Source organism: Podarcis liolepis, assembly GCF_965112155.1.
Source record: "Podarcis liolepis genome assembly, chromosome: 13".
In the NCBI taxonomy this organism is placed as follows: Eukaryota; Metazoa; Chordata; class Lepidosauria; order Squamata; family Lacertidae; genus Podarcis; species Podarcis liolepis.
In genome coordinates this window covers 7439924-7466265 of record NC_139573.1, presented here as the reverse complement: position 1 = coordinate 7466265, position 26342 = coordinate 7439924, and the positions used below count along the sequence as shown (strand labels likewise).

At 43.9% G+C, this 26342-nt stretch overlaps 1 protein-coding gene and 1 long non-coding RNA gene across 3 annotated transcripts in view; both read left to right on the top strand.

Moving 5' to 3' along the window:
- LOC310691326 (uncharacterized protein) overlaps nucleotides 1-26342 on the top strand; it is a 68470-nt gene that overhangs the window by 13087 nt on the left and 29041 nt on the right. The window contains exon 3 of one of the 2 annotated variants that reach the window (XM_083471064.1): nucleotides 12997-13074. In XM_083471064.1, coding sequence (XP_083327190.1) covers nucleotides 12997-13074 — 78 coding nt within the window. Of the gene's footprint in view, nucleotides 1-3039; nucleotides 3487-12996; nucleotides 13075-26342 lie in introns of those variants that run through there. The other variant, XM_083471063.1, reaches the window with a different exon arrangement.
- Nucleotides 13081-16349, top strand: LOC310691333. Its single transcript, XR_014518469.1, has 2 exons — nucleotides 13081-13245; nucleotides 15910-16349. It is a non-coding gene; the product is annotated as an uncharacterized lncRNA (long non-coding RNA).

Below are 26342 nucleotides of genomic sequence, written 5' to 3'. Positions count from 1 at the left end.
AAATATCTGATTAACCCGGAATTAACTGCAAGGGGGGTTAAGGTTTGGTTAATAGTTTGGTTAATAGTATCTCTTCGGGTGCTAAATGGCACTATTTAGCAGGAAGAAATCCCAATGAAATTCCTCATCATTATATATTTTACATGGCTCTTTGTCTGTATATATTTTAAATGTTTTAGGATGCCCTATATTTGTAATGCCTAGAAAAGTTTGAATGAAGTAAGTAAGCATTACAGGGGTTGGACTAGATGAGCACTGGGGTCCCTTCCAATTCTAGAATTCTATGATTCCACGAAAAGAGAATATGCATGGGAAAGAGGGTCAGAGAAAAGAAAAATCACAGGGGTGTAGAGAAGAACAGATGGCAGACAAAAGCAAGACTGGAAGGACTGAGATGAAAAGCAGAGGTTTTAACTTCTGGCATTTATTCATTTGCTGATTTTTAAATCATTTCTAAGCTGCTTAAATCTTAAGCAGTGCACTAAGCAACATAAAAACAGTAAAACAATATTAGAAAAACCATAAAAACAGTAATATAAAGTCATTTAAAAACCAGCAATTTAATCTGTTTGTCTGTCTGTCTATCTATTTTGTTCCCTTAGGTGCAATATTGGTGTGCACTCTCACTGGCTCTGTCCCCGAAGGCATGATGATTATGTGGCAGGCAGGTGGCCAATCAGCTTACACTTCCGGCATCATAAGTGCACGTATTGGGGGCATCAGCATTGCATTTCCAGACTTTTTGCGGGTGAACAACTTCAGCTGTCGAGTATCCCTCCCTGGGTCCCAAACAAATGTTAATGAACCTGAAGGTAAAAACTCCCGACACAGTTGGGACTTAGTTTTCCTTTGAAAAGCATGGTTTGGGAGCGGGATGATTGTTTCCAGATTGCTTAAGATCGTCTCAGGGACTGACAATTTCAAGACTGCTTCCTCCTTAATTCAGAAATTTATTTCTGCTTTCCATTATGGCCTGTTGAGATAAGACTTTCCCCACCAGTTGCCATGATATCGGTGCTAGTATTGGCTAAAGACACAACTTGAAACTGCAATCAGTCCGATGGATGTCTGAACTGTACCGTATTTTTCGCTCTATAACACGCAGATTTTTTTCTCCTAAAAAGGAAGGGGAAATGTCTCTGCGTGTTATGCAGCGAATGTGTGGTCCCTGCAGCCGAAAAATAAGGCAAAAATCAAACCGCGCTTCAGGGAGAAGGGAGCTCCGTGAGACAGGAAGCTGCTGCTTTCCTTCATTCTGCCTCAGGGTCTTACTGCCCACCCTGCTCTGTTTCGTTGCTGTGTTTGCTCAAACGGAACAAAGAGCAGGGAAAGCCCCTCCCCTCCAGGCAAGTAGAGAGGAAAGCAGAGCGTCCGAACAAAGAGCAGGGAAAGCCCCTCCCCTCCAGGCAAGAAGAGAGGAAAGCAGAGCGTCGCTCTATCCTGTCCCTGCTCCGGAGGGAACAATGTTTGTGAAGGGAAGAGAGATTACAGGTTCGGCTTAAAATTCTGATTTGACTTCCTGCTTTTTGTTTTTGGAGACACACAGCATTCAAATATGCTTTCTTCCATTTAAAAGGATGAAATCCTTAAACAGTGGCTGGCTTGGGTGGGTGGGTGGGGGGAAACTTTTGCCTTCCTTTCCTCACGTTATAGCCCTCTCCTGCATTCTTAGCCTTCTGTGTTTTTCCTTCCCTCCCCACTTAAAATGCGGTTACAAAGCATGGATCCACATGGATCCTCAGGATCTTTGCATTGGGTCACCCCAAATTCACCATCAGAGCACACAGCACGTCCATGGCTACAGCCTGCCCCCCCAAAATCACACACCCATTGTTGCCTGGGGCTGCAATGGTGCAAAAACGTGGTTACAAAGCATGGATCCACATGGATCCTCAGGATCTTTGCATTGGGTCAGCCAAAATTCACCATCAGAGCACATAGCATGTCCATGGCTACAGCCTGTCCCCCCAAAAAAAAATCACGCACCCACTGTTGCCTGGGGCTGCAATGGTGCAAAAACGTGGTTACAAAGCATGGATCCACAGGGATTCTCAGGATTTTTGCATTGGGTCACCCCAAATTCACCATCAGATCACATGTCTGTGGCCACAGCATGAAGCACAAAAATGATACGTCCACTGTTTCATTCAGAATATTTTTTCCCTTGTTTTCCTCCTCTAAAAACGATGTGCGTGTTATGGTCAGGTGCGTGTTATAGAGCGAAAAATACGGTAATTCTCCTCTTATCTCTGCAGAAAGGTTTTCACCGTTCTTGAACAATACTAAATGCATGTTTTAATCAGAAGGTAACAATGAGAGAAGGAAAGGAAAGAATGTGTACCCTGCAGGGGCCAAGGTGTCTCCCACAATAATTTCCACCCCCATTAAAAACCATTCCCACCTCCAGCCAAGGATCCTTCTAACCTTCATCTGCCTGTTGATAATGTTTACACAGCATAGGGTGACCTAGATGAACAGATGGTGCCCTTCTATTGGAGGCAGATTTTTATATCCTTGCCCTGGTGGCCAAGTACACACATTTAAGGAGCTCTGTACCTAGTAAGCTGCTCCAATAGCAACTGTGCAGAGATGGTATCATTGGATATGGGATGTTTTTATCTATCCTTGGTTTTCAAACCCAGCCTATACACCAATACCTTCTCTGGGAAGGCTGGGATGCTTTTTGTACTGGGCGCCTTCTTTATATATGTTGGGGAAAGGAGGTGTGTAAATATTCCTGGAATCTCCACTATCCCACCGTGTCATCATCCAGGTCAAGGAAGCCCCATGTATGTGCCACAGATCTTCCTACTCAGGTCCACACACACAAGAACTTCAGTTAAATCCCCTTTGCTCCTTAAAGCTTTCATTAAGGATTTACACCCTCTATCTACAGATTAAAAATGTTTGTCAGAGAATCCAGCAGAAAATAATCAGCACTAAATAGTGTCGTAAATGTTGTCCATCAAGTATGTCTAAACTTAATAGCTGTTGCCTCTCCCTTTCTCTCATACTTTCCCCACCCCAAAACTTAAAAAGACAAAGGGAACGGTCTCCATGAGAATCTCTATCGCGCCAACCATAAAGAAAGCAGCCTTCAGCGAGCACAGACAATCCTCACCGGCATGGTCATAGGGCTCAATGCAAGTGAAGTTTCTGTCCAGTGGGTGAAGAACGCCCTCCTTGAAGGTCGCCATGTGAATCCCCGAGTCTTGAAGGGCAGCATCAAGGATTCCCTCTTGGCCATCAGCCAGGTGGTAGTTCCCGACTCTGAATGGAACAACGGCACTTCATATTCCTGTACGTTTACCCGCACAGCAGGCACCGTGGAGCCCACCCAGAGGCCTGAGGAGAAATCCCAGGGTGAAAAGTGATGCACAGCCCTTTCTCAACCTATCTCAGTTTTCCCTCCTCAGCCTATCCCAGATTCAATAATATCCATGTAATTAGGTAGCCTAAGGCTGAATAAAACTGAGCAAACCCACAGAGATCTCTTGATGTGATCACTTGATTGAGGTGGTGGGTGGGTTCTGGAAAGAAGCGGGGAACGGATTAATCTCCATGCAAAATCGTGTTGAAGTTTGATTATTGTAGAAGCAAAGTGTCTTTAGCACATAACCATGAAGGTCACTAGAATGCTTTTGGCTAGTCACTGTCTGTCCACATAACCCACCTCACCAGGGTTTTTTTGAGGATAAAATGGGGAGGCAGAGTACACTGTATGCATACGCTCCAACATTCCTCATTTGAAAATAAGGACATTTCTCACTCACTCACTCCCTCCGCCATATGACCCTCCTCAATGTCACGTTTTTTATCTGTTGCCCACTGCTGCAAAACATTTCCTATCAGATGAAGGTTCAGACACTTGCCATGGTGGCCCAGTCCACACATGAAACACTCTGATGGTGTTTCCTGCTTGGACTCGATGGCCCTTGTGGCCTCTTCCAACTCTATGATTCTATGATTCATTTCAAGACCTCCCTAAATAGCTAATTTAGGGTGTTCCCGAAGCTATCAACATGAGTTTGACCAAACTGCGGGAGGCAGTGGAAGACACACCTGTAAAATACATGGGTATGGCCCAAAACCACTAAAAGACAGCCTCAAAGTAGAATCATACCTCCCAATCTCGTTAATAAACCAAGACTACAAGATATTCACATCAATCTTGGCCAACCGCCTAAAAATCTTCCTACACAACTTAATAGCCCCAGACCAGACTGGCTTTGTCCCTGGCCGCAATATAACAGACCCCATCAGGAAACTACTGAACCTGATCGAACACAGCAAGGCAACTAAACTCCCATTGACAATTATGTCCCTAGACATCCTCAAAGCCTTTGATTGCTTAGAGTGGAAATACATATTAGCAGTACTAACTAACATGAAATTTGGCCCCAACTTCCTACAAATCCTCAAACAAATATACTCCCAAACCTCAGCAAAATGCAGAGCTAACAATATGGATTCTAATACTATAGCTATCCAAAGAGGCATGAAACAAGGATGCCCACTGTCTCCCTTCTTATTTATCCTGCCTCTGGAACCCTTAGCAATCCGAATCCGAGCAGCCACAGACATCAAGGGAGTGGAAATAAAAGGCAGAACCTATAAATTAGGGCTCTTTGCAGACGACCTAATGGTCACAACACCAGACCCCTTAAGCACAGCAACCTCCCTAATCAGAGAACTCAACAAATTTGCAATGGTGTCGGGCCTACAGGTAAATTTTACAAAGTCAGAAGCTATGTGCTTCAACACCCCTCCTCACACCCAAAATGAACTCACGAAGGTCACCAAAATAAAACTTTACCACACCAGGTTCGGATACCTAGGGGTACAAATAACCAGAAACCTCAATAAATTGTACCTCCACAACTACAAGCCCCTGGGGCGACAAATTAACAAAGACCTAAAGAGATGGAACAACATGAATTTCACTCTCTCAGACAAAATAGCCATGATCAAAATGATCACCCTCCCAAAACTAACCTACCTATTCCAAACCCTCCCAATCTGGATCCCCCCAACCCAACTCCACAGTTGGCAGAGAAAACTACACTCTTTTATCTTTTCACATAAAAGACAGAAATAGGCAAACTATCCCCAACCCCATCCCCACCAATCCCCCTGGTGTACCACCCATTATTCCACCATGCAGCACAAATCCTCCAGATAAAAACCTGGCAAACCAAAGGCTTATATCGCCTAATAGACTTTTATAAAAATAACAAACCTTTGTCAACACAAGAAATACAAGACAAACTAGAAGACACCCAAATGCCCTGGTTAGCACAACAACAACTACACGCCCTCTTAAGCAACCCAGCGGTAAAATCAGCAGCAACTAGGCCCCTGACAACCTTCAAAAACCTCCTCCTAACAACAAAGGGAAACGGTAAAGGGATAGTATCCACAATATACAAAATACTACTCCAAAATCCCACAAACCCCCTAGACGCAATCAAAAAACAATGGAAGAATGACATAGGCTATTAGATTAACCCCACTCAATGGACCAGAATGTGGTCTAAACCCCCCTTTAAATCCATATCAACGAAAAGAAAAGAACTCACTCTGAAACTCACCTACAGGTGGTACCTAACACCAAGAAAACTAGCACTAATACGCCCAGGAATCTCACCAAAATGCTGGAGAGGGTGCACCTCCACAGGCACATACCTCCACATGTGGTGGGAGTGCCCCAAAATCCAACTATTCTGGACAACAGCCATACAAGAAATATGTAAAATAACTAAGCAAGTATTAGACACCACCCCAGAACTGGCCCTACTAAACATCTTCCAAGACAACAATGCCCATTTACACCACAAAGAACTCATAACACAACCTTCTTTCAGCAGCCAGAAACACCATAACCAGACACTGGAGAGACCTGTCAGGAGCAGGCATGGGCCAATGGTACCAAATAGTAACAGCCTTACTAGAAAAATTAACCAATAAACTGAAACTGACATGGGGACAAACAGAAGAAGACGCCTTTATCCCGGTATGGCTCCCCTTTATCACATACACAGCCCAACAAGACAATGACAATAACCCACCAACAGCATACAAATCAGTATGGCTAACCTGATCCAAAACACACACACACACACACACACCGCACTCACACACGAAAACAAAGATCACCACAGCCGCGGACTTCCGGGTCGGCGCCATCGTTTAATGGCGGATTCCCTCCAAGCTCCGGAGGGAATCGGCTCTGCAGAGCTGGTTCTTGCCGCCGCGGCGATGCGGGGACCCTTAAAATCACAGGCGCAGAAGCCTGTGAGCATAGCGACTCGGCGGGCACCATTTGCGCCCCCCAAATCCGTGAAGGAGCCTTTCTAAGGGCTCCGGAACAGGGACGGGTGCGGCGCGGTGCTGAGAGTACTTCTTCATCTGCAGAGTGAAGCCACAAGTCATTATCAGAGAGCGCTGACTTTTTCCTTGGGACATTTGGACTTTAAAACATCAACCCGTAAGTAATACGGAAATTGGAGCTTAAAGAAAATTTTTACTGGAATCAGGAGCAAGCGGGGAAGGGTTAAAAAGGAAGTCCGCCCCCCCTCTTTGTAAACAATTTAACGCAAAGGACCTGCTAGCTAAGGTCGAGAGAATTTTCCCTTTCTTTGCTGTAAAAGACTTTAATTTCACGGTTTGATATTACAAGAATTTTTACTGGAGGATGAAAGACCAATTTTGAGATCTGAAGTTCTACCCCACCCCCCCGGACCCGGGATCACTCCGTGAGAGAGCCTGTTGATGAAGTACTGAAGAGCTTGACAGCTGTCAAATTAGCTGTCAAGACGGAAAAAGGGAACTATGTTTTTGTTGCTTCTGCTGGTTATATCTGTTACAATTTGTTGAAAATAAGGAAGGGTTGATACAAAATAACTTGATTTTTGGACTCGAGCTGAAAAGAATATTAAGGAGCTAAAATCCCCCTAGAGGGACTCAGTGACATTACAGGAATGGATGGGAAAATCCAGGCTGAATTGGACAGAGCATTTGTTCTCTTGGGAAAGTTACAAGGCCAATTTGATGTTTTGGCTACAAATGTTACAACTCTGGACTTTACAGTAAATAACATCCTGGAATCTGATAAGAATTTGATACAAGAAGCCCATTCAACTGGACAAATAGAGAAACCTGAGAGTTTTGAGAATATGGAAAAGGAGACATATGTCGCCCCTGAAGAAAAGGAAGGAGGAACTGAAATTTTGCAGATGTCAAAGGAGAGCTGTATTTTGAGACCTGACAGGATGGCAACAAAGGAAAATAAAAATCTGATGTGGAAAGCCCGGCCTGAACTGGTGATTGAGAAATGGAGAGATCTACTTATGTGGAGATCAGAAGACCTAAGGATTACAAATGTGATTAAGGTGGAAGTGAGAGCTTTGGGGACTTTTGGAATTGCAAGGAACAAGAAACAAGAATTGGAACACCCCATAGGCTCTACTCTTAAGTATGAAGGCCTAGCTGGAAGAAACATGGTCCCTGCTGGGCCGGAGCTTCTCCAAGATTTGGAGTTTCATATTAAGGACTATCAAAAAGACCGGCAGAGAGGAACTGAGAGAGAATTAAGAGCCTCGGACATGAGGTCTCCAGGCTGATAGTAGACTAAAACTGATGTATACTTGTGGGGGCTGAAGCCGGGAAAGGGGGGTGGAGTTTGGGAAGCCAAAGGGTTCATAATTACAAGTTATTTGGTTTTTATTTTGTTTGTTATTGGTATGTAAAATGGGAAATTCGTGGAAGGGAACCTTGGTCAATCTTAGGAAAAAACGTTTTAAGAATAAGAATCGATGTATAAGTTCGAGGTTTAAGTTTGGATAAGGTAAAATTGGAATTCTAAAATGAATTAAATTAAATGAAAATAAAGTTAGCAAAAATAAATCTAAGATATACTATTAAGTTAAAGTTGAGAAATAAGTAATAAGGATTTGCTGAGCTAATAATTAGAATTTGAATACAAGAAGGGGAGGTGTGAGGAGGTCTGAGAAATAAGTTAAATGAAAATAAGTAATTGAAATTCTACGTGTTTTTAATTGTGTTTTAAGTTTGGAAGTAAGTGATAAGAAAATAAGGGATTGACTTGGACATGAAAATAGACAGAAAAGCTGCACTGGTTTTCATAGACGCCGAAAAGGCATTTGACAATGTTTCCTGGAACTTCCTAAAGAAGGTTTTGGAGAGGTTGGGAATTGGCGAAAAATTTAGAAGAGGCATAGAAGCAATATACAAAGAACAGAAAGCAAAGCTGGTGATAAATAATAATACAACAGAATATTTTAACATTTATAAAGGGACTAGACAAGGTTGCCCCCTGTCCCCCTTATTATTTATTATAATTTTGGAAGTACTTAATAAGAGACTGAGGGAGGCAACAGAAGTGAAAGGAATTAGAGTAGGAAAGAAGGAATTCAAAATCAAAGCCTTCGCCGACGATATTGTTCTGACTTTGGAAGATCCACAAGATAGTGTAAAAGAAGCATTACAAAAAATTGAGGAATTTGGAAAGGTGGCAGGTTTTAAGGTAAATAAGAATAAAACTAAAATGCTGGTTAAAAATCTAACTAAGGAAGAAACGAAAGATTTAGAACAAAAAGTGGAAATCATGGTGGTGAAAAAAGTGAAATATTTGGGAGTGTGGATCACGGCAAAAAACATAAACCTATATAAAGATAATTATGAAGTTACATGGAAAAAAATAAAGAAAGATCTGGAAATATGGGGGAGGATGAAATTTTCCTTTTTAGGGAGGATAGCAGTGGTTAAAATGAATGTTTTGCCGAGGATGTTGTTTTTATTTCAAACTCTTCCAGTTATTAAAGGTTTAAAACAATGTAAAGAATGGCAGAGAACCCTGATGAAATTCATCTGGCAGGGGAAAAGACCAAGGATTAAAATGAAAATATTAACTGATAAAAAGGAGAGAGGAGGTTTTGCTCTCCCAGATTTGAGCCTATATTATGAAGCAGCGTGCCTACTTTGGCTGAAAGATTGGATAAAACTGGAGAACAGAGATCTATTGGACTTAGAAGGTTTCAATAATTGGTACGGGTGGCACGCATATCTCTGGTATGAGAAGGTGAAAGTCCACAGGGCTTTCTTAAATCATATTTTCAGGGGACCAATATATCAGGTCTGGGAAAGAAATAAGAACCTTCTTGAAAGAAAAACACCATGGTGGATCTCACCGGTAGAGGTCTTAACAATAAAAAAAACCAACATGGAAGGGAAGACAGCCACTTACGAAGATTTGGTAAGAAAATCAGAACAAGGGCTTAAACTTAAACCTTATGAGGAAATAAAGGATCAATTCACCGGTTGGTTACAATATCATCAGGTGAATGATATGTTAAAGCAAGATAAAAGAAAAATGGGCTTTGAGGACAAGAAATCAAAATTCAATATAGAAATAATAGAAGGTAAAAACAAAACATTGTCTAAATTATATGACATATTACTGGAATGGCATACAAAAGATGAGGAAGTCAAAGAGGCAATGATTAAATGGGCAATTGACTTCGGCTATAACATCGAGTTTGAAAAGTGGTTGAAATTGTGGAATAGAGATATTAAATTTACGGCCTGTACGAGTTTGAGAGAAAATGTTTGGAAAATGCTCTATAGATGGTATCTTACGCCGGCAAAATTGGCTAAAATCTATAGATCAGAAAATAAGACATGCTGGAAATGTGGTGAAGTGGAGGGAGACCTCTACCATATGTGGTGGCAATGCAACAAGGTGAAGGTTTTTTGGGAAGCAATTTATAATGAACTTTAAAAAGTCTTTAAATATACTTTTCCCAAAAGACCTGAGGCCTTTTTGCTGGGAATTATGGGTAAGGAAATAAAAAATGAAGATAAAAAAAGATTTCTCTATGCCACCACAGCCGCAAGAATTATGCTGGCACAAAACTGGAAAACAGAAACTATACCTAACGTAAGTGACTGGCAGGTCAAAATGATTAACTATGCCGAGCTAGATAGATTAACAGGCAGAATACGAGACCAAGACGACCAGAAATTCCAAAAAAATTGGAGTAAATTTTGGAAATATATTGCAACGGATATATAGGAGGAACTGGCGGTATTAGAAAAACTTTATCAGCTAATAATTATAAACTTTAATAAACTAATTACGCAATCCGGGATTTGATACTTACCAAAAGGGTGAAGGGAAGTCAAAGGCTAAGTAGAGCCAAATATTTATATTATTTTTTTGTATTATTGTACGCTTACTTTTTGTATAGCATGAAAATAGGATGAATAATCTATGTTAAATTGTTTATTTTTGTATTTGTTTGTCCTTTTTTTTCTTATACAAATTCTGAATAAAAATTTACTTGCAAAAAAAAAAAAGAAAATAAGGGATTGAATTTATACCAGTTTTTTTGTTTGTGTTTTGTTTGTATTAGTGTGTTCTATTGTTCTTTTTATATAATTTTTGAAACCTCAATAGATATCTTAAAAAAAAAAACAAAGATCACCACAGCCAATCACAAACAAACAACCACACCATAGACCAACCCCAATCTCTCTCACCACCAAGGAAACACAAATGAACAGCAGAAAACCGGCACGAGTAACGCTGACACGCAACCCTACATACATTAAGCAAAATAGAAATATCGCCACACGACCCCCCCACCCCTTCCCCCCTCCCCCCCCCACTAATGTCTCAACAAATGAAACTGATCTGTAAAAATGTTACATGGAAAAAATACAAGAGACATTACAGATACTTCTGTAAAACAAGAAAATCTTTAATAATAATAAAAAGAAGTTGTACACCAAAAAAATAATAAAGAAGATCAGGGAAGAAGCTTATATATTTTGTGTTCTCATGTTGTACTTTTATGTTCTGAACTGCCTGTGATCTGGTAATGAAGGGTGGTATACAAATTAAATAATAACAATTAAATAATCCCAATTACACTCAAGTTTCTGGAAGGACTTTCTGAGAACCTCACAGAATAGCCTCTTAGGATTGTCTGGGTGGAGCTACTGATGGGAAACATGTCTCACCAAAGTCTCCCAGGATGCTATATAAGCAGGCCTGGTGGCCCACATGCCATTCATACTGAATCCGAAAATGTGGGCCAAGATCTTCTTACCATTTGTGGGACTCCTTTGCGGGGCCAGCCTGCCACTGACTTCTTCACAGGCTGATACAGGTGAGTTTGCTTCTCTTTCCCTCCCCTTTGCAGCCTTCTCATGCATGTACCTGAAATCTGGGCATCTGGAACCACCCTTAGAAACAGAGCAATAACAACCCTTGGATTCTCTTACTCCAACTTTTCTGCTTATTTGCCAGCAGTAAACGGGATAGTCATTCCAAAGAGACAGATCCCATTGGTTCCAAAACAAATACCCTTTTATTAACATTTGTAAGTGCCTGTTTCTGTGTGCTGAGGTCTTTGTAGGTTTAGGGGACAGAAGAGACATTCTTCTGATAGGGGGAAAGAAGGCAGGGCTCTCACAAACTATGTAGCTGAAATTATTTAGCTGAGATTCCTGCATTACAGAGGGAGATTTTATCAGGGAGGTTCTATCTAGACAGGGAGCACAGCTATTATCAAGCCTTGACCGAAGAACGGTACACTCCGTCTACCTGGTATGGTCTTCTTCTTCCACCAAGCGTGCAGCTTAGGGAGGGACGCACATGAAACAGGGGGACACCTGCCTAGCCAGCCAGGTCAGCCAGGTCAGCCCTGGCGATCAATGAGGTGACAGATGTCTCAGTCGGATCACCCTCACATTCCTCTTGAGAGGTCCCTGGGGATCCCAAGTTCAATCATGTATGAGACAATGTGTGCAGAACGAGGTATACACACGATGGAATATTGGGTGTGGGCTAGCACTATAAAATACGGCTTGCATTTCCATTTTGTTGCCAACCTTTCAGTCTACTCTCTGACCTACTTATGGACTCTGATAAATCCAGAAGTTCCAACTCTTACATAGGAATATCAGATATTGGTATTCAAATCAGATCTTGAAACCCTTGTATAATTTGAGTGAGCAATATATTTATTGCAATAGTCAAAACAGATTAAGGTACATTGGGGGGAGATAACATCAAGCCAGGTGTAAATATAATTTGCTCTCCCAAGCTAACAGGGTCACAAATCTCAAAATTAATAATTTCTGTCCAACTCAGGACCTTTATCTTAGCCCGACTGAATGTTTTTCATTCAACTTTTGTCAAGGGCAGATTTTTAAACATCCCCAGAAATGATAGACATTGTGGATGTACTTTGAATGTGCCAGACACTGTAGAACATATCCTTTTCTACTGTCCATTTACAACCTGCTACACAAACGCATCCTACCACCACCACCCCTTTTTGGGTAGTCTAATATCACGGCACAATGAAAATATCCGATTCTATCTGTCTGACATTAACGCGGAATTAACTGCAAGGGGGGCTGAGGTTTTGTTAATAGTATCTCTTGGAGTGCTAAATGGCACTATTTAGTGGGAAGAAATCCCAATGAAGTTCCTCATCATTATATATTTTACATGGCTGTTTATTTGTATATATTTTTAATGTTTTAGGATGCCCTATATTTGTAATGCCTAGAAAAGTTTGAATGAAGTAAGTAAGCATTACAGGGGTTGGACTAGATGAGCACTGGGGTCCCTTCCAATTCTGGAATTTTATGATTCCACGAAAAGAGAATATGCACGGGAAAGAGGGTCAGAGAGAAGGAAAATCACAGGGGTGTAGAGAAGAACAGATGGCAGACAAAAGCACAACTGGAAGGACTGAGATGAAAAGTAGAGATTTTAACCTATGGCATTTATTCATTTGCTGATTTTTAAATCATTTCTAAGCTGCTTAAATCTTAAACAGTGCACTAAGCAACATAAAAACTGTAATGCAATACCAGAAAAACCAGAAAAACGGTAATATAAAGTCATTAAGAAACCAGGAATTTCATCTGTCTGTCTGTCTGTCTATTTTGTTCCCTTAGGTGAAATATTGGTGTGCACTATCTCTGGCTTTGTCCCCGAAGGCATGATGATTATGTGGCAGGCAGGTGGCCAATCAGGTAACACCTCCGGCATCATAAGTGCACGCATTGGTAGCACAGCATACTTCAGCTCTGAAGTACTACCTGTTTCGCAGGTGAACACAATAACTTTCGCAGATGAATTTCAGCTGAAGTTCGTCTGTCGAGCATCTCTACCTGGGTCCCAAACAAATGTCAATGAACCTGAAGGTAAAAACTCTCAACACAGTTGGGACATTGTTTTCCTTTGAAAAGCATGGTTTGGGAGCGGGATGGTTGTTTCCAGATTGCTTAAAATCGTCTCAGGGACTGACCATTTCAAGACTGCTTCCTCCTTAATTCAGAAATTTATTTCAACAACAACAATCTTTATTACGGTCCAGAGACCCAACAAAACATTACAAATCAATACACAGTTCATACAGCCTACCTCCAGGTTAATCAAGCATTTTGTTTAGAATATAGGGCTCATTTGTTCTTGCAACCACCGATAAAAACTTTGCCACTGCCAACGTTCTAGCTTTTGTCCGGTCTTCCAGTAGGAACCTGACATAGTGAGCCTCTGATTTTCCCGGGAAAGGCACCAGCAAGGGTAGTATCAGTTCAGCCCTGGCCTGCTCATACTTCGCACAATGCAACAAAATATGATTTATGGAATCAATGTCTTGAGCACACGAGCAAAGTCTGTTCTGGTAGGGAACTCCTCTCAACCTACCATCCAGCACTGCAGAGGGGAAGACATTTAGTCTGGCTTTGGTGAAAAGCCTTCGATAGTTAGGTACTGTCAGGTTTTTTATGTAAGATGTTAACTCAAAGACATACCCATATTGAACTCCTGCTGCCAGCGGACTACAGACTGCGTGTGATCGAGATCACAAGTCACTGTGTGCATTGTCCCATAATCTTTGCTTTAAAACCCTTCGGGCGCCTTCATAACCCAGGTAATACAGTTGGGGGGGAGACAGACCAATAGAGGTGGCTTTTCTAGCCATGGTTTTCTGCCGTTTGCTGACAAATTCCTTATTGGTCAAATGTTGGTACAGACCCTTCCCTAGATTAAACACTGAAATCCTGAGCCAATGTTTTAGGGCAGCCCACCACGCTGTAGCTGAAATTGGGCATTCACCAGCTTCCAACAGAAGTACGGAGTTGGGGACGCAGTTAGGTACCTGGAGCAGAGATCGTATAAATTTTGCCTGAAAGCCATCTAGCTTTGGCAGGTCCCCATTATGCCAGACATTTGCTGCATACAGGAGTTGGGAAACGGGCTTTGCGTTGAAAACCCTTAAGGCTGCTGGAACATATTTGCCACCCTTTGTGAAGAAGAATCTATGTATGGCTAGCTTTGTAATCTCCGCCTTTTGAAGGGAGGTTTGCCAATGGTGCTTCCAAGATCCTGTATGATGGAATGTGAGCCCTAGGTCAGTGTTTCCCAACCGGTGTTCCGCGGCACACTACTGTGCCATGAGACGTTGGCTGGTGTGCCGTGGGAGGGAGGTGGGCGAGTCGGGCGGTGAGAGGCAGCGGCGGCGAGGATCCGCGTCGAGCCGGGGGCGGCTCCGCGGTGGTGGTGCCGAGGTTTCTCTCTCCATTCTCCCCTCACACACACACACAGGAAATAACACAGGATCAGCTGACAGGACCCAGCCAATGGGGCGGCGGCGGGGCAGCGCGTGCAAAAGGGAGGAGCGCGAGACAGCGGACGAGGAGGAGGCCGGCATGTCCGGGCAGCAGCAGCAACAACAGCAGCAGCAACTCCCGGCGACGGCTCCTCAAGCCCCGGGCAACCCTACTCCCTCACCGGCCTCGGCCGCCCTCCTGCTCCACCCGCCGCCGCCCCCTCCTCCGCCCGCTATCGCCGCCACCACCACAACAGCCGCCGCCACCTCAGCTGCCGCCGTCCCTCAGTCCCTCGCTTTGCTGCCTCCTCCCCCCCACCCCCAAAGCTTGGAGGTTCACCGGCAAGGGGGAGGAAAAAAAACTGAAAACTTTCACATTCGTGCGTCCCTCCCGGCGTGACGCTGCGCGCTGACGTCACGGGGCTGTAATGGTGGTGTGCCGCGAGATTTTTTTCATCAAACAAGTGTGCCTTTGCCCAAAAAAGGTTGGGAAACACTGCCCTAGGTAACTGAAGTATTTTACCTGTTCAAGGTTATGGCCATCCAGCACCCATTTAGACCGGGAGAATCTTCTTTCGAAGACTAAAATTTTAGATTTTTCATAATTAATGGATAAACCATTTCCAGAACAGTAATCAGAAAATTTCCTCAACAGATAATTCAAACCCGGTCTGGAACGTGAGATGATGGCCGCGTCATCAGCATACAACAACAAAGGGGTCGTTCTCATTCCTATTTTTGGAATGTGTCCATCTGGGTCCATTAAGTTCTCTTCTAGGGAAATTTATTTCTGCTTTCCATTATGGCCTGTTGAGATAAGACTTTTCCCACCAGTTGCCATGATATCAGTGCTAGTATTGACTAAAGACACACCAATACCTTCTCAGGGAAGGCTGGGATGCTTTATGTGCTGGGCGCTTTCTTTAAATATGTTGGGGAAAGGAGCTGTGTAAATATTCCTGGAATCTCCACTATCCCACCTCACACAGCTCAAGGAAGCCCCATGTATGTGCCACAGATCTTCCTACTCAGGTCCACACACACAAGAACTTCAGTTAAATCCCCTTTGCTCCTTAAAGCTTTCATTAAGGATTTACACTCTCTATCTACAGATTAAAAATGTTTGTCAGAGAACACAGCAGAAAATGATCAGCACTAAACGGTGTCATAAGTGTTTTTCATCAATTATGTCTAAACTTAATAGCTGTTGCCTCTCCCTTTCTCTCATACTTTCCCCACCCCAAAACTTAAAAAGACAAAGGGAACGGTCTCCGTGAGAACCTCTATCGCGCCAACCATAAAGAAAGCAGCCTTCAGCGAGCACAGACAATCCTCACCGGCATGGTCATAGGGCTCAATGCAAGTGAAGTTTCTGTCCAGTGGGTGAAGAATGCCCTCCTTGAAGGGCACCATGTGAATCCCCGAGTCTTGAAGGGCAGCATCAAGGATTCCCTCTTGGCCTTCAGCCAGGTGGTAGTCCCCTACTCTGACTGGAACAATGGCACTTCATACTCCTGTACGTTTACCCGCACAGCAGGCACCGTGGAGCCCACCCAGAGGCCTGAGGAGAAATCCCAGGGTGAAAAGTGATGCACACCCCTTCCTCAGCATCACAACCTCTTTAGCCTATCCCAGATTAAATAATTTCCATGTATCCATGTTTGGCCTTAGGCTGAATAAAAGTGAGTAAACTCAGAGATATTTCAGATGTGATCACTTGATTGAGGTGGTGGGTGGGTTCTGGAAAGAAGTGGGGAATGGATTACTCTCCCTGCAAAATCGTGTTGAAGTTTGATTATTGTAGAAGCAAAGTGTGTTTAGCACATAACCATGAAGTTCACTGGGAGGGCTTTTGGCTAGTCACGCTCTCTTAGCCTATCCTTCCTCACCAAGGTTTAGACTCTCCCCGAGCACAGATTTTTGTGTCTCCCCCGCCCCCTTGCAGAGCATGTCCTATAAAAAGAAAGGTGAGTGGAGTGACAACAATTCATTTTGCTGACCAGTGTCTTCTGCCTGTTGATCTTGTTTACCCAGCATCAGTTGACCTAGATGAACAGGTGGTGCAGTTCTGTTGGAGGCAGATTTTCATATCCTTGCCCTGGTGGTCCAGTCCACACATTAAGGAGCCACGTAGCTAGCTGAGATTCCTGCTTTGCAGGGGTTGGACTAGATGACCCTTGGGACCCTTTTCCATGATTCAAGAAAAAGAAAATATGCATGGGAAAGAGGGTCAGAGAGAAGGGAAGTCACAGGGGTGTAAAGACATACGGATGGCAGACAAAAGCAAGAAGGACTGAGATGGAAAGCAGAGGTTTTAATCCAGGGCATTTTTTCATTCAATGATATTAAAATAATTTCTAAGCTGTTTTATATTTAAAAATAACACAGTTAAGGAGTGCAAAAAGACAATGTGCTGCTGCTGTGAAGCATGTGTGAAAAATAAAGAAGGTAGGCAAACCCTTCAGAATAACCCTGTCAAGAATTCCTGTGTTCATCAGAATGTCATCATAGCCCTTTCTAGATGCTCCTGCTTGTCCTTCCTTCCAAAACTACCATTTCCTAAATGCTGCCTGTCCATCAGGTATCTCTAAATCTAATAACTGTTGCCTCTCCTTTTGTCTCATACTAACCCCCACCGGAAACTTAAAAAGACAAGGTGAATGGTCCCCATGCCAATTTCCATTGCACTGCGAAGAAACCAGCCTCCAGCAAGCACAGACTGTAGATTGATTAATTGCCCGGATAAGCCTGGCGTCCGGCCCGCTTCTAAAGCTGCGCCAGGTCTCTGCATCACAGCCTGCATTCCGATGCTCTGAGAAAACAGCAGAGTCTGGCAGCGTCCAGAGAAAGCAGCTGCTGTCTTCTGTGCTTCAGTGGGCACAAAACAGAGTCTCACACAGAGGTACTAATAACTAAAAGCAGCTTCATTTACAGCTTACATCAGAAGCTAGCCATTATCTATCACAGCACAGAGCATCGTGAGACACGTCTGCTCCACATGAAAACGAAAGCAGAATAGAAGAAAGGACTGAGACTCTTGGAAGTGACGCAGAGTCTCTCCCCGCCCCACAGTAGGCAGAACGCACACTCTGAGCTGTTTAACCCTGTAAGCTCAGTTTCTCCTCACACAGACAATGCTCACCGGCTTGGTCACAGGGCTCAATACAAGCGAAGTTTCTGTTCAGAGGATTATTAATAATAATCATAATAATAACAATTTATACCCCACCCATCAGGCTGGGCTTCCCCAGCCATTCTGGGCAGCTCCCAACAAATTTAAAAGTACAATAAAACATCAAATATTAAAAGCCTCCTTAAACAGGGATGCCTGCAAATGTCTTATAAAAGTCAGATAGTTGTTTATTTCCTTGACATCTGGTGGGAGGGCGTTCCACAGGGCGGGCGCCACTACTGAGAAGGCCCTCTGTCTATATCCTTCACTGAGAGTCAGCATGTGAACACCCGAGTATTGAAGGACAGCAGCAAGGTTTCCCTCTTGGCCTTCAGCCAGGTGATAGTTTCCTACTCCGACTGAATCAATGACACCATGAAGCTCACCCATAGGCCTGAGGAGAAATCCCAGAGTTAAACAAGAAAGTGGTGGTGCCGACTACAGAGAGAACCAATTCCTTGCAAGTGCAGAACGTACCTTACGTAGCACTGGTAAAAGTGCCAGTTCCACATACTGTGTAGGGATGTTGTACAAGAATAAGGGGCCCAGACAAACATTAGCCAATCAGTGCTCCCTTATCACAAGGCAGCAGAGAATTAAGGTCACAATGTTCCTTCTCCATTTTGCGAATTCTGCATCTTATCCTCTAAAGAAGATAAGGGGAAAAGACATATATATTTTGTTTTCTCATGTTGTACATTTATGTTCTGAACTGCCTGTGATCTGCTAATGAAGGGTGGTATACAAATTAAATAATAACAATAGGCGAACTTCCCCATAGCTATTAGGATTTCCCACAAATCCCAATTACACTCAAGTTTCTGGAAGGACTTTCTGAGAACCTCACAGAATAGCCTCTTCTTGGATTGTCTGGGTGGAGCTACTGATGGGAAACGTATCTCACCAAAGTCTCCCAGGATGCTATATAAGCAGGTCTGGTGGCCCACATGCCATTCACACTGAATCCTAAAATGTGGGCCAAGATCTTCTTACCATTTGTGGGACTCCTTTGCAGGGCCAGCCTGCCACTGACTTCTTCCCAGGCTGATACAGGTGAGTTTGCTTCTCTTTCCTTCCTCTTTGCAGCTTTCTCATGCATGTACCTGAAATCTGGGCATCTGGAACCACCCTTAGAAACAGAACAATAACAACCCTTGGATTCTCTTCCTCCAACTTTTCTGCTTATTTGCCAGCAGTAAATGGGAGAGTCATTCCAAAGGGACAGATCCCATGGTTCCAAAACAAATATCCTTTTATTAATATTTGTAAGTGCCTGTTTCTGTGTGCTGAGACCTTTGTAAGTTTAGGGGACAGAAGAGACATTCCCTGGTGATCAATGAGGTGACAGGTGTCTCAGTCAGATCACCCTCACATCCGTCTTGAGAAGTCTCCTGGGGCTCCCAAGTTCAATCATGTATGAGACAATGTGTGCAGAACTAGGAATACACACGATGGAATAATGGGGTTGGGCTGGCACTATAAAATACTGGTTGCATTTCCATTTTGTTGCCAGCTTTTGAGTCTACTCTCTGACCTACTTACGGACTCTGATAAATCCAGAAGTTCCAACTCTTACATAGGAAAATAAGATCTATTGGTATTCAAATCAGATCTTGAAACCCTTGTATAATTCGAGTGAGCAATATATTTATTGAAATAGTCAAAACAGATTAAGGTACATTGGGGGGAAACAACATCAAGTCATGTGTAAATAAAATTTGCTCCCCCAAGATAACAGAGTCACATATCTCAAAATTAATAATTTCTGTCCAACTCAGGACCTTTATCTTAGCCCGATTGAATGTTTTCTCTTCAGCTTTTGTCAAGGGCAGATTTTTAAACATCCCCAGAAATGATAGACATTGTGGATGTTCTTTGAATGTGCCAGACACTGTAGAACATATCCTTTTCTAATGTCCATTTTACAACCTGCTACGCAAACGTATGCTACCCCCCCCCCCTTTTGGGTAGTCTACCATCACGGCACAATGAAAATATCCGATTCTATCTGTCTGACATTAACCCGGAATTAACTGCAAGGGGGGCTGAGGTTTTGTTAATAGTATCTCTTGGAGAGCTAAATGGCACTATTTAGCAGGAAGAAATCTCAATGAAATTCCTCATCATTATATATTTCACGTGACTGTTTATTTGTATATATTTTAAATGTTTTAGGATGCCCTATATTTGTAATGCCTAGAAAGGTTTGCATGAAGTAAGTAAGCATTACAGGGGGTTGGACTAGATGAGCACTGGGGTCCCTTCCAATTCTGGAATTCTATGATTCCACGAAAGGAGAATATGCATGGGAAAGAGGGTCAGAGAGAAGGAAAATCACAGGGGTGTAGAGAAGAACAAATGGCAGACAAAAGCAAGACTGGAAGGACTGAGATAAAAGCAGAGGTTTTAACCTACGGCATTTATTCATTTGCTGATTTTTAAAACATTTCTAAGCTGCTTAAATCTTAAACACTGCACTAAGCAACATAGAAACTGTAAAGCAATATCAGAAAAACCATAAAAACAGTAATATAAAGTCATTAATAAACCAGGAATTTCATCTGTCTGTCTGTCTATTTTGTTCCCTTAGGTGCAATATTGGGTGGGCTCTGTCCCTGAAGGCATGATGATTACGTGGCAGGCAAGTGGCCAATCAGGTAACACCTCCGGCATCATAAGTGTACGCACTGGTAGCACAGCATACCTCACCGTTGCACAACTCGTCGTTTCACAGGTGGGAGGGGGCAAAGAGAGAGAGGACAAAGTTAAGCCACACAGGCAAATCCTGAAGTTGGGTGGAAAAGAAAAAGGGTGGAGAGCTTCCTTGTTCTCTGGCTCTCGGCAAGCAACCTTGTCTGGGTCTCCCTAACCGGTGGCCTCCGCTTGCTCTACGTGGGCAATTTGGTGGGTGGGGCAGGACACACACGCCTGCATGGTCTAATGAGGGTGAGAGGCACCCATTGCTTAAGGCAGTGGTTCTCAACCAGTGTGCTGTGGCACCCTGAGGTGCCTTGAATTGTGGTCAGGGGTGCCGCGGGCAACACTGGCCTCTGTCCCTCTTTCCTTCCCTCCCCCCTATGATGTCCACTCACATTTCTGACTCTCAAAGGCTTGCACATCTGTTTGTTGCAACCCTAATACAAGTGAAAGCTGCCCCTGGGGCTGGCCATTGGGTGCTGGTTGTCAGGAGGTGAGGCGGCCTTGAAGTAAGCAAGCAAGCGGGCCAGGAGCCAAGCCGGCCAGTCTGCCAGCCATTGCTGTTGGGAAGGGACAGAGATGTGGGAAGCTGGGCAGGGAGGCAGGCATCATGCTGGCTTATATTGTGCTTGCTGTATGCAATGCCTGCCTGGAAGCTGAGTGCCCAGTCCTGAAGGAGAGCCTTTCTTCCATGCAGGCCCGGCAGGGCCCACTGCTGCCATTGCTGCTCCCTGGGTAGCACTCCCTGGGTAGTCCCTCACTTTCACCTTTGGCCAGTCTCTGTTTGGCCACCAAGTCTGGGGACATCTTCTTCCCAGGCCCCCATGGGGCTGTGTTAAGAGGCACCTCTCTTTAGGGCAGGAAGGGGGCAGCTCTAGACCAGGAGCAGCAACAGTGGCTACCAGGAGTTCTCCCAAGGAGAGGAGATAGGAGAGGAGGCTGAGGGAACCCTCCACCAGGGAGGGTGTGTGGGAAAGGCTGAGAAGCTGCCAGCTCTGCAGGCAAGGGTGGCATAAATGGGCTTCTGAGCCCCACAGGGGTGCCGCAGAAAGAATGTAGTTGGTCAAGGGAGCCATGGACTCAAAAAAAGTTGAAAACCTCTGGCTTAAAGAGAAGGCTCAAAGAAGGAGAGGGTGGATGTGTAGGGAAACCGCATGAGACACAGTGTCTCTTCATCAGACAGTTTTTGTGAAGGGCTTGGAGAACAGGTTGAGGTTTTTAATTGCCGGTGAACCTGGTGTACGTGCGAGACGTGTACCCTTTTCTTGCACATGCAAGTCTTGTGACCAGTGTCTGAAGATCCTTGTGACTTGGCATCTGGCAAAGAATGGGATGATCCTTGGACTGTTCATTGCCTTTGGCTCTGCTGCATGCTAACTCTGCTAGATTGGTATCAAATATTAATAAAGAAATATTTGTTTTGGAACCAAGGAACCTTTCCCTTGGAAATGACTATCCCAATCTTCTTTAGAGGACAAGATGCAGAATTAGCAAAACAGAGAAGGAACACTCTGACCTTACACCTCCGCTGCCTTGTGGCTAGACTCATTTGTGAGAAAGGAATAACATACATGTCAACTGTCCTGAATTTTCTGAGGCTGCCTTGAAAGCAATTAAATACAAAAAACATGGCGTGTATGCATAAGCAAAAGCAAAATAAAAAAATGTACATGGAAAGGCTGATTTGAAAATTTAATTTATGGGAATGGCAGTGTATTCAGCATCAAATGTTATTGATCAAAAGATAGATGGAGTAGCTAGCCTATAGCACGTCTTTCCAACATAAGTTGTATCAAAAATATTCCAAAAACTACTATTGCCACAATTAGATCACTTGAAATGATAAATAATTGTTGCTCACCAATCTTATTATCAAACGAGCCTCACTGAAAAAATATTTTCTGGTGCCCTGATCTTAATATGAAATTCTATTGTATCATAGTTATACCAGAACACAAAGTCTGTTGGTTACTCCCGAAACACACCTTAAAGGTATGCTGTTACCACTCAAACTGGAAATGTTGCCAAATACTGCTTAGCTAAATATTACCATACAAATGCCCATAAAAGGGGTTAAGCTGATTAAACAACCTTTAAATATAAGAACTCAGGTCAAGATGTGAATTTAGACCTGAAGGAATCATTGTCTTCGAACGGTTCCCTTGGCCGTAATCTATGTTCAGTATTTACAATACAACTTTTATTGTATTGATGGAATTGATTATTTATTTGAGCAGGGTCTCATGGTTTTAAAAATGTTTATAGATCATATATTGAACAGACAGCAATAATTTTTTTGTGTTTGGCTTTTGTCAGGTCTGAAGGCATGCACGGAAGTTTCTGATAAGAATTAATGTGCCTCCGGCGGATTTATAGTCCATTTATTTACAATAACACAGAGAGAGTGGCATCGAGCCCACTTCTCTCAAGACATCAGTTGCTCAGTCTGAGTCTCCTGCCCAGTTCCCCATCATCCTGCCCCTGTGCTTCCCTGGCTCCTTACCCTTTCCTGCCTCCTAATCCAAGGGGAAGGAGCAGCATCACCGCTGCTCTCAAAGGCAGAGCCTTCCAGACGCTCCCTCCCTCCTGGTTACATAGCAAAGTTATTAGAGGCTGTCTATTTCCCTCAACCTCCAAATGTGAGACTTCTGAATCTGCTATTCTCCCTGTTACTGGGAATCTTGAAGGAAGGGGCCCCCAGTTCTTCTCTTCCTCCTCTGTTAAAGGCTGCTCTGTCTGGGACTGTCTTTCTTCCTGGTCAGAGTCAGACCAGTCTCTGGCATCCAACGCTGGCCAGCCCCTGACAGCTTTACAGCAATACACTGAGGAAGGAAGTATTTGGAAGCAGGTGTGTCATACTAGCTACTCCATGTTTTTGCTCATTAGCATTTGTTGCTGAATACACTACCATTCACATAAAATGAATTTTCAAGTCAGAATGCACTCCCCCCCCCCCTTTTCTTTATGGAAGCAATTAACCCATCACGGATTGTTCCTTAAGCTGGTCTTAAGCTTGCAGCTACCTTTCACTTTGTAGCGCAGCTGCAATTTAGCCCACGTCCCTTTGAAGAGTCCCTTGGCTCCCCATCTTCCCTGGGCGCTAACTTGACATTGAGATTGGGAAGGGGGCTTGACATCAGGAGGGTCTCATTGGCCATACACTGAAAGACTGTCAGTGACCTAGCCTGCATGAGGGGATATGGGGTGGGCTGCCTGCGTCCACATGTGTCTTGCGGGGCACCCCCATATCCCATTTACACTGAGGAGCCCTAGTTCCCCCGGCTGGGGGGCTGGGAGGGATACACGCCCAATGCCTAAGCCAAGGTCTTCCTGTATTTGAAAGGTTAATAAAGCCGTGGCCAAATTTCCATTCCATAAGATGTTGTCATGAGTCATTATTCCTTTCTGGTTTTCCCTGGGAAGGTCGCCACCTGGTCACGCAATGTTTACCCAGCCTAGGGAGACTTAGATGAACAGGTGGAGCATGTCTATTGGAAGCAGATTTTTATATCCTTGCCTTGGTGGCCCATTCCACACATTTAAGGAGCTACCTAGCTAACTGTGCAGAGGTTATGGGATATGGTGTGGGATGTAATACATCAGTACAGTCAATTACAACATGCTTTGCTTCCTAGAGTGGACACTGCCAGGCGGGTGTTTAACTTCCTGTTCCCCCTGTAAGTGACTCAGCAGATGGGAATGGTTCTATTAAAGGGCAAGTCACGCAGTCATCTTGTCTCAGCTAACTCTCAGTTCATTCTCGCAACCATTTTGTTGTCTGCTGGCTCTCAGCCAGCAGCACATGGGCCCAGCCTCACAAAGGATGTAAGCCACGTTCTATGTTTGCAACCTGAAGCTTAAAGCCTGCCTTCTAGGATGTATACTGTGACTAACTTGTGAGTAAACTTATTGTTATACTTTTAAAGACAGACTTGTGAGTCTTTATTGTATTTTCAGAGGGAGAAAAGGGGACACCAGGAATAACCCATCTAGGCAAGTCAGATTGGATTAGTCATCTTGTAGAGATTCAAACAAATCTACTGAAATATACTCGGAGTCGAGTGTGGATTTCATGCTCTTTATTCAGCTCATAGTAGCTAGGAATGGAAGTTCCCCCCAAACGTCTGCTTTATATATATTATTTACACGTGATTGGCTAATTCCGGGATTCTCCTGTAGGCCAATCAGGTTGCAGATTCACTTCCACCTGGAGCTAGATTGGGTGGCTCCTGCAGACCAATCAGACTGCTGCATCCTATTGTTCTAGGACAAATCAGACTGCTGCATTCTTAATCCTATTCAACTCAGTACATAACATCTACCAACTAGCTTCCGTGAATATAGAGGGAATTTGCTCTGCTACATCACTCACTAGCATGAGTGAAGGAAGGATACTACTTAACAAATATTTCCTTGCCTATTACAGTGGTACCTTGGGTTAAGTACTTAATTCGTTCCGGAGGTCCGTACTTAACCTGAAACTATTCTTAACCTGAAGCACCACTTTAGCTAATGGGGCCTCCTGCTGCTGCTGCGCCGCAGGTTCCACGATTTCTGTTCTCATCCTGAAGCAAAGTTCTTACCCTGGGGTAATATTTCTGGGTTAGCGGAGTCTGTAACCTGAAGCATATGTAACCCGAGGTACCACTGTATTCTAAACATCCCCACAAGGGGGGTGTTTTTAGCTATCCTTGGTTTTCAAACCCAGCCTGTGCAGCAACCTGAACATGCCAATGCCTTCTCTGGAAAGACTGGGATGCTGGGTGTCTTCCATATAATGTTGGGAAATGGACACTTGCCCCTTCCTCCGAGTGGGTGGCTGTTGCAGATCCTTGTGTTTGGTCACTGTCCCCAAGGAGCCAGAACACAGATGGTCAGGTAGCCATCCAAGAGTTCCCCATGACACCTGAGGAGCTGGCAGGATAAGAGGCCTGCTTGGGTGAGAGGGGATGCTTTGCTGCTGGAAGGGCACTAGCAGCCCACCTGCCAGGGCAGCCACTGAGACATAAAAGCCAGCAACACCTTCTGCCCTCAATAAATTTTTCTAGAACCTCCGCTATCTGACTGTGTCCTCATCCAGCTCAAGTAAGCCTAACGGGCCACAGATTTTCCTACTCAGGGCCACACGCACAATGACCCCCGGACTTCTGTAGAGATTGAAATGTCAGAGAATCTAACAAATAATAATCAGCACTCCTGCCAAACTGCAAGCCTCCATGATTCTCTGGGGAGAAAAAAATGACATTTAAACCATTGTAGGGATTGTAACCTGGCTATAAAAGAAAGAGGAGTTAGGAGGCTTGCAGATTCATTTTTAAAGCAGTTTTTCTAGCACTACTGATGAATGTGAATGTTACAAGACAGGGGCTCCTCTACTCCTTGGGGAACATGTGTCGTTGAGAGGAGCAATATTTCCTGACCAGAAAGCAGAATGCAGGTAGATTCTGGGAAAGCCTCATGTAGTTTCAGATAATATGATCAACGAGTTGGGATAAAGTTTGGGGACGTCTTGCTCCTGTGCAGGTGGGGTGAAAAATAAAGAAAGGAGGCACGTCCTTTGGAATAACCCTGCCATGCTGAATACATCAGTTCCTTAAAGCATGGTGCTGATATGGACCCGGGGGAGTTTCCGCCAGCTCCTGCACATTGAATTGGCCAATGAGAGGCCTGCTCAGCTGAGAGGGGATGCCTCGCTGCTGAAAGGCCATTGGCTGCCCGCCTGCCAGGGCAGAACAGAGCCTGTTCAGTCTTCTGCCGCAGTGGTTTTAAGTAAGAAGACAGGCCCAAAGAAACCAGTCTCCTTTCAAACTCCTTGAACG